Raw genomic sequence first — 7,960 nt, 5'->3', positions numbered from 1 at the left:
ACCAGAATTTGATTGGATTAAAAAAAGTGTATTGGATGTCCAATACAAAATAATAAACATGAAGGTATTAAAAAAAGCCATAGAGTATACAGCAAATACTACAGAAAAGCAAAAAAATTTGTACAGAAAGGTAGACATCTACAGCAGTCCTCAAAATTATTCTACATGAGAATCATAAAACAATATACAAGTTTGGTTTTTTCCCCAAAGGTCTCTGAGGGAAGCTGTCACTTAACAGCTTGACTATGACACTACAAGGATACACAATGTTCCAAATTTAAAATCACAGGATATGTAAGAAAACGTAGCATTAAAATGTGAAAAAGTGCAATACAGATTGTACACTGAATTGAATAAATGTTTTTTCTTTTAGTTTAACCTTAAAAAACCAACTTTGAACAGTTGTTTTATCATTAAAAATATTCCCCCTCCCCAATTTCAATGACAATATTAACATTCATGGTGTTATACATAAGTAATATTCACAAAGACCCACCAGTTAAGAATACTGTGTATGTATGATGGTATTTCTTTGGGTATAGGTAAAAAATAGGCAAAGGAAAACATGCACTCCCTCCTTTCAGGACAGGGTGCGTACTTTATTATTTAAATACATATTCTGTAGCTTATTTTGTCCTGAATTGTATTGATTAAAAGTCCAAACATCAATTATCCAGGTGGCCCACAGTGCTCCAATTCATTTGATTCCCTCCCCCCCTCAAATAAATAAACCCAGCAAATGTCCTAGAAATGACAACACAAAGAGTCCAGGAAAAGAAAGGAAGTAAAGCTACAACATAAACCCCTGCTGCTCTCCAGGATGATTCATCAGCTCTCCTTTCTCTCAGTGACAGGGACTACGAAAATGGGCTGAGCTCTAGTTTTAGTCAAATGGATAAAAGAAAATACATGAAGCAAAGTTTCTGGGTTTTTATTTAAATTTAAGAAGGTTACAGTATTTTCTCTTAATGTTCCTACAGGTACAGCCACCTAGCAGAGGCACTGTGGGCTACAGCAGCAGCGCCCCGCACCTGAAGTGCTTGGTACCTGCGTGTCCCCCATCGGTATCACTGAGCATCTGAGATCACAAACCCGACTGCTCAGAAGGAACAGATTCTCCATCTGAATCATCAGTAAGGTTTGAGTTTCCTTTCATCTTAAAAATGGAATTGCACACAAGTTTGTTAGGCAGCTGGGTACTGGGGTTTTTTTTCCTTCCTTTTTTTTCTTAAAATACTGTCCCTCTTTCTATGCCTTTCTATTCCTCCTTGTGGCGTTTGGCAGAACCAGGCAATCATACAAGGGGAAAAGAAAAAACCCTTTTCCTTCCCCTTCTATGGGAGCTCCCTTTTAACTTTCCTTCCTTTTTAGTCAGATATGTGATCAGCACCCGAGTCGCTAATACTGGTTTTCTTTTCAAATGGTTTCAAAAGTGTAAAAAATACATTTTTGCCTTGCTTACATCTCCGAAGAATCCTTAAGAGAAGGATTCTTGTTTAAATGGCCTGGGATACAGAAATTGCACTGGGGTTGGACTTGCGGCTGAAGGATCCTGTGGACATGTAGTGTTCTCAGAAGTAAGATATGGTATGTGCTGATGAGAAGAGGTTCACAGTTCTCTGCTTCTGGGAGGTCCAGGTAGCTCAAACCCAAGCACCACCAGCAGGGAAGTGTTGTGCACTGCTGTCTGTGCTAAGCTCTCCATGCTGAATGAGCGCTCAATCTGCACTTGAAAGTTTCATGATGTGATCTTTAAATTAACAACAAAATAGAGCACTGTTGCCAAAAGAAGCTGTAGTGTCATCTAAACATAAGGAACCCTACTTTACAGGAGGAATTTTTTAATGTTTCTAAATGAGACTCTCACTGCAATTCAGTAACCAGAGACACAGTATGCTGAAGTTACAAGGAAGGATGTTACAGAAGATGCTTTCATTTTCTTCAGTCTTTCAAATCAATGTAGAAAGACAGGAAAACAACAATTATGAAACCTCCCACTGGATCCCCTCCCCTTCCCCATCTACTTTTCCCCACTCAAAATATTGAAACTGCACAAAAAGCGACAAACAAGCCTTTCAAATTACATTTCAATTCAATTCAAACAGACTGGTAATCTCACAGTGATGAGAGGAGAAAGTCAGGCTTTTAATAATTATAATATAAAAAAATAAAAAAAAAAGCTTACAAATAGCAGTGCAGCATCCCAAAAGGCCATGGATTAACTGCCAGAAGGGGACATAATTATACGCAGAATAAAAAACAAAAACAGAACAACCCACGCTGGCAATGATTTTTCATACACAATAGAACAAGCAGTCAAACGTCAGTCTAGGCTGTGGAAAAACAACAGTTTCTCTTTTTTTTTAACAATATTTTTTTCTTTTTTATAAAAAAAGATAAAATAAAAACACAAATAAAATTGTACATAAATGCGAATGTCCAACACTGAAAAGGCAGGGCAATCACACCACTGAGACAAAACCTGATCAGAAAAAAAAAAAACCCAAACCAATGAAGTCCACTTTTTTTCCTTTTATCTGGATGCTGGATTTCAGGCTGATGCGTCCCATCCTGCATGGTCTCAGCAGGTAAATGGAATTCCACTTGGCAATGACTTCATTGCAGGACAATGACAAGAAAGGTCATCTCTCTTTGACCAGCTGTAGCACAGATGCACTGGTTGGTTCGTTTGCTTTCTGTGTATGTTCTCATGTGCTGTCCCTCTTTCTGTTTTTTTGTTTGGTTTTTTTTGTTTGTTTTTTCTTTATTTTTTTTCTCCCTCTGTACAATTCCTTGTGTTCCAAGGCTGAGTCCTAAGACTTGTGAAGCTGTCTGGAGTCATGTCCTGGTGAAGGTGGTCATGCTGTAGTGATGGCATTAAGGTCCTTCATAAGTCCTTCCAGGTGGGCCATCTCTTTGGTCAGCTCATCCGGTTCATAATTCTGTGGCAGATGTAAAGAATTATTGACAAGATTACTTGCTTCCTTTAATAGACGGACAGAATAAGAAGAAATTGTCAGTGATTCTAGTGTAACTGTGACCCTGGCACATAAATAAGCAGAAGCAGATTTAGCAACAGTTGCAGGAATTAATAACTTGACTCTTATTTTAAGTGCAGACCTTTTTCATAGAATAGTTTGGTTGGAAGAGACCCTTAAGATCACAGAGTCCAACTGTTAACCTAATGCCGCCAAGTTACTTACGTCGGGTCACCCACTGACATCCCCACTTGGCCCCGGGGCAGCCCCCCAGCCTGGGTGCAGTGCTGCTGCAGGCCCCCACCTCCCCAGCCACACTGCCTGGTCCTGCCCACACTCCTTTGCAAGCTGAATGTCTTTGTTTCGGGTGTTTTGTTTTTTTTTTTTTTTTTTCCCCAATAGTGATTCATGATTTCACTGAAATTTAAGACTGTGATCATCTTATCTGTTTTCCTTGTATCAATTCCTGCTTCAAGATAACAGCCTCCTTTGAACAAAAGGAAGATATTTTTAAAAAACCTTCCCAATTTAATTGGAAAAAAGGTCAAAGCAAGCACTTCAGTAAAATGGTTTTGATAATCATTATGCTTGCTAAATTCATACTCCCTTGTCTAGCTCAACTGTCTGGCTTCAGCTACAGTGAACAGCTATCACTCTTATCTGTGCATCTACGTAGATAGATCACCATGGATTAGTTAATCTTAAAACATTTTCTAAGATGACCAAGTCTTTCCCAGTACTGTGCAGTTCCTGGAGCATTTCTCCAAACCCTCTTTGCTCTTCCAATGCCATTTTCACTGAAGGCAAGCTGGGCTGCCTGTGGTATTCCTGTACCAGCTCTGCTAATGCCGAATCAGAAGCAACACAACTCCTCTCCTGCTTGATAGTTTCTGCTCTATGTATTTAAGGTCCATTATTAGACCTTCTAGTACTGAAGCTACTGCTCAGCTGCCTGCGTACCATACACCTGAAGTCCTTCCCAGAGTAGAGCCCTCGACCCTGACTGCAATCTCACTTCCTTTGCTTTCAGATACAAACTTTTTTCTTTAATTTAAATAGAAATGAATGCAGCAGGCACTTTCCAGTTTACCAAGCAATCTAGACTGTACTAGAAAATTCATCTCTGTCCTGTGTCTAACACATTATCTGCCAACTACTGACAATGATAAATAGCAGCGAGCTGGAAGTACTCAGACTCATTCCTACAGGCTCTCATAAAACCAGAATCAATTCAAATCACTACCTCATCCTGGTTTTTAAAACTCATACTTATAACTAATATTTAGTATAGTGTGATGACTTTATCTTATAACAACTTATTAATGCCTATAATTAAATATTCCAGATTTGTTGATGAACAAACTAGTGACTGTATCTTTTGTACCAAGCAAAAGAAAGAATAAAGTAGAAGTGACAACCAGACAGAAGGGCAAAAGTGCACCAAATCAAGCATGCATACAGTTTCTAGACCAGCGCATACAGAAATAAAACCAAGAGGGTAACAAAACCAAAGGACAGTAAGGAAACAAGAAAAAAAGGAAAAAATAATTAAAACCAAGCATTTCCTGTAGCAGTAATACAATAGCTAATACAGTACTTCTTGGCTTGCAATTTGAAAGGAAAACAGCTCTTCCAGCATCTGACACCCAAAACATCCTTGCTTCTTAAAAGCTATTTCTAAAAGACCAACAGTTGGTTGTATTTTTCCCCCAGTCAGAACACTTTCATATGAGTATCTAAAAACATGTTTGGGATGATAGCTTTAAACATTTTGGCATTCGTGCTAAATTTCCATCTGCAATGACACTCTGGATGCTCTGCAGCAGCACAGGAAGCTGCAGCTGCGTGACTTTAATGGGATCCAAGCACAGTACGCTTGCAAAACAGACGGCAATAAATGACATCTCAACACGAGCATGAACACATCTTAAGCTGCACAGAAGAGCAAAAGGCACTGTTGGAGGCCTTCAGCTCCATGAACAAAGATGCTCTTTACATCAAGATAAGCAGGCAAAAAACAGATGTGCAGGGCACTTCTACAGCTCCAGTACGGAGGCCTGCATATAGAAGCCCAAGTCACAAACCAAAGCTCCATTAGGCACTATGTACTGCAGAGAACGAAAAGACTAGGGCTAGAGACGGCATCTGTCTTTCCTCTTGTAATTGCGAAAGGCTCACAGAAACCAGAGCAGTGAGCACGAGTCAAGAAAGGAGGTCCCAGAGAACATTACTCTGTGTTCAGCTAGTGGCATCAGCTCAGCCAAAATACTGTCAGAGGTTTTTCAGTGTTTGACTGAATGGGCTTTGTGGACTGGAATAGGTGGAAGCACTGCATCTGTTTTAGTGTTGTGTAATTAGGAAGGAAGGTACTGCTCTTCAGTAATTTTCAGATTTAGAAAGTACTACTAGTACTTGCCATTTAAGTGCTTATTCTCTGAATTTACTGCCTTGTGTAGAAGGTATTTGCACTAGATTTTTTTAATATCGGTTAACAGGCAATGGCACTTGGTGGAAGTCAGCAGCCTCATTATCCTCTGCCTTCGCAAGTCTCATGCAGACATTACTAAAGATTACAGGTATCACACAAGGAGAGATTTGCCACAGTTTGATAAGCACTGCCAAAGAAAGCCCCTGGCAGTGTAAGAGTACCTACGCTTTCTGAGTCCTCAAGCATCCTGGTGGTCTCCTGCACATCAGGGGCACTGGGGACTACCACTGGCATAGGAGGTCGGGTTCTTCCTAAAGTCCCAATCGATGCAGTCTTCACCGAGTGAACTGGATGGTTAGAAGCATAAAATAAATTGTTATATAGTCATGCCTCAGTTAATTAGTTCTTTTGCCTATTCAGAAAGCTCTTGAAAGTAGGAGAATAAAAAGGATTCTATTAGATGAAAAATAACACTTCAGATTACAGAGTGCTGAATTTGAATCTTTGCCTGGTTTATCTGTGTACATAAAAGGAAAGGGTCTTGAAAATTATACCAGCAAAATTCACTCCAGCCTCTGACATTTCCTTTGATGCCGAAGTCTACCCCCTGCCCCTTATGCAGCTTCTCTCATTTTCCTCTAAAATTGCCTTTTTCTCTTTTTGGCAAGTGTGTCTTGCCAGTTTTCCCCTGCTCACCTTGCTGAGTCAATAATGGTGTGCTTGGCAATGCAGGGTCGTACGTGGAACCAGCTGGTGGAACTGCCGGCACTGCAAAACTCTTCAGCGGGTGGGAAGGACGGACATGTGCCGTGGGGAGGTTCTGAGCCGAGTCCTCCTCTTGTGCATTAGCCAGGTAAGACCCTGTGGTGCCTTCAGGATCCTGGTGGTCAGCACAGGTCTGAGACGAGGAAGCTGGCATGGTGTCTGTGCTAGGTGTATTTCGAACAGATTCTACAAGAGACCAACAAATCAACAACAACAACAAAAAAGTTGTTTAACAGAAACTTTCTCTGTGGTCAGACGGAAACAAAACAGTAGTGTTTGCAAGCACCTTTTCCATAAGCCAAGAAGTGAATTCACAGATTCTGTTTTAAGTGAATTCACTGTCCTGTTTTAAGGTGAACGGCAACAGCTGTCTAATAACAAAATAAGCTTGAGCACTGAACGACTCCACAGGCATAATACCAAATCTATAGTTTTGCAATGAAACAGGTACATGTACTAAGACCCAGATAAACAGCATGGAACATAAATCTTCATTCTTCACTTCACCCTTGAGTATTTCACAGTATTGACATTCTTAAATAGGTATACATTAAGCATATATCACTGTAGTGCATACAGAAGAACCAAATTTTTTTCCCAGGTATGAGTTGAAATCCCTTTATTTGCTGAATGCTAAAATGAAACCACAGGGTTCATTTGTTTGTCTGCAGCAGGCTCCGCCCTGATCTCAGAGAACAATAAGACAGTATCTTGAGTTTAGGGCACTGTGACCCTACTTGGACAATATTCAGGAAAAGATCTGGCTTGTGAGATCTGTCACTTCAGCAGTATAAACAGAACAAGGGAAACCTCTGCCTCGAACATATCATCTGCCTGTGTAATTGCAGCCTTGTGAGTTGTTTTCATAAGAAAACAGGAAACAACGCTGTTGGCTGTGGCACCTCAATTAAAACATAGACCTTCAATTGGACAAGCTCAGAATTCACTTAATCTCAAGATGTTACCTACATGCAATTTAGCAATACTGTGCTCTGGAATTTTTCAGAGCACTGGAGACATTAAGAAACTATTGCAAATGATTGTGCTTCAAGCCTGAAAACACTGCACAGAAATCACTGCAATTTTCTGGGTGCTTCAGGAAGATTAACTAATGTCAGCTCTCAGTAGCAAAGTCTGGACTTTTGTCCTCTCTTGGTTTTAAACAAAACTGATTAGGGAAAAAGTTAGTTACCGTATTAAGTAGCTCAAATTAGATTAATTCTCATGTTTCAGGCTCCAGGGCTGAAGATTTCAGAACAAGAAATCTTGGTATTTTAAGTTGTATACAAAACATTAAACCTCCTTCTCCAAGGACATTGTCATGGATCTCAAAATCTGATCTACAGAAAACTCAACCTATCAAGGATTCTGCTGGTATTTAAACTGATCACTGCCTCTCATGGAACACACAATGGTGACTGACCAAGTTAAGCTTCAGGCTTTGATTTCACATGTTTCACTCATTGTTCCATTATAAGCAAAATCTATCTGATCATTTATATCTCACCTGTGGAATTGGCCCTGTCTGAATGGGACATGGATGTGCCAATCGGCCACGGGTTGACCTGGTGATGGAGATAGCTGCGAGTTGGAGAAGCGAGGCTGCCGGAGTGGAAATGATGGTGAGGGTTATCGAGTGAATGGATGGGATGAGCACTAATCACAGCTGTGAATGAACATAAGACAGAAAAATGCTTAACATACAGACAAGCATGCACATGTACTGAAATGCACCATATCCCTCCCTTCTCCCACAAAGCCACCGAACAGGGGAGCCAATGGCCCAGCA

The 7,960-nt window shown here is 40.3% G+C and overlaps 1 protein-coding gene across 10 annotated transcripts in view; it reads right to left on the bottom strand.

Moving 5' to 3' along the window:
• Window positions 1–915: 915 nt before the first annotated feature.
• NEO1 (neogenin 1) overlaps window positions 916–7,960 on the bottom strand; it is a 212,847-nt gene continuing 205,802 nt past the window's right edge. For 7 of the 10 annotated variants that reach the window (XM_055715628.1, XM_055715629.1, XM_055715630.1 and 4 more), the window contains 4 exons: window positions 7,679–7,837; window positions 6,103–6,357; window positions 5,632–5,753; window positions 916–2,942 (listed from right to left, as the gene is read on the bottom strand). In XM_055715628.1, coding sequence (XP_055571603.1) covers window positions 2,859–2,942; window positions 5,632–5,753; window positions 6,103–6,357; window positions 7,679–7,837 — 620 coding nt within the window. In that variant the 3' untranslated portion in view covers window positions 916–2,858. Of the gene's footprint in view, window positions 2,943–5,627; window positions 5,754–6,102; window positions 6,358–7,678; window positions 7,838–7,960 lie in introns of all 10 variants that reach the window. The other 3 variants (XM_055715636.1, XM_055715637.1, XM_055715632.1) reach the window with 2 other exon arrangements.

The sequence above is a fragment of the Falco cherrug genome, chromosome 7 (assembly GCF_023634085.1).
Source record: "Falco cherrug isolate bFalChe1 chromosome 7, bFalChe1.pri, whole genome shotgun sequence".
Lineage (NCBI taxonomy): Eukaryota > Metazoa > Chordata > Aves > Falconiformes > Falconidae > Falco > Falco cherrug.
Note: the sequence above shows the minus strand (reverse complement) of the source record. Positions and strands in the feature narration are given on the sequence as shown.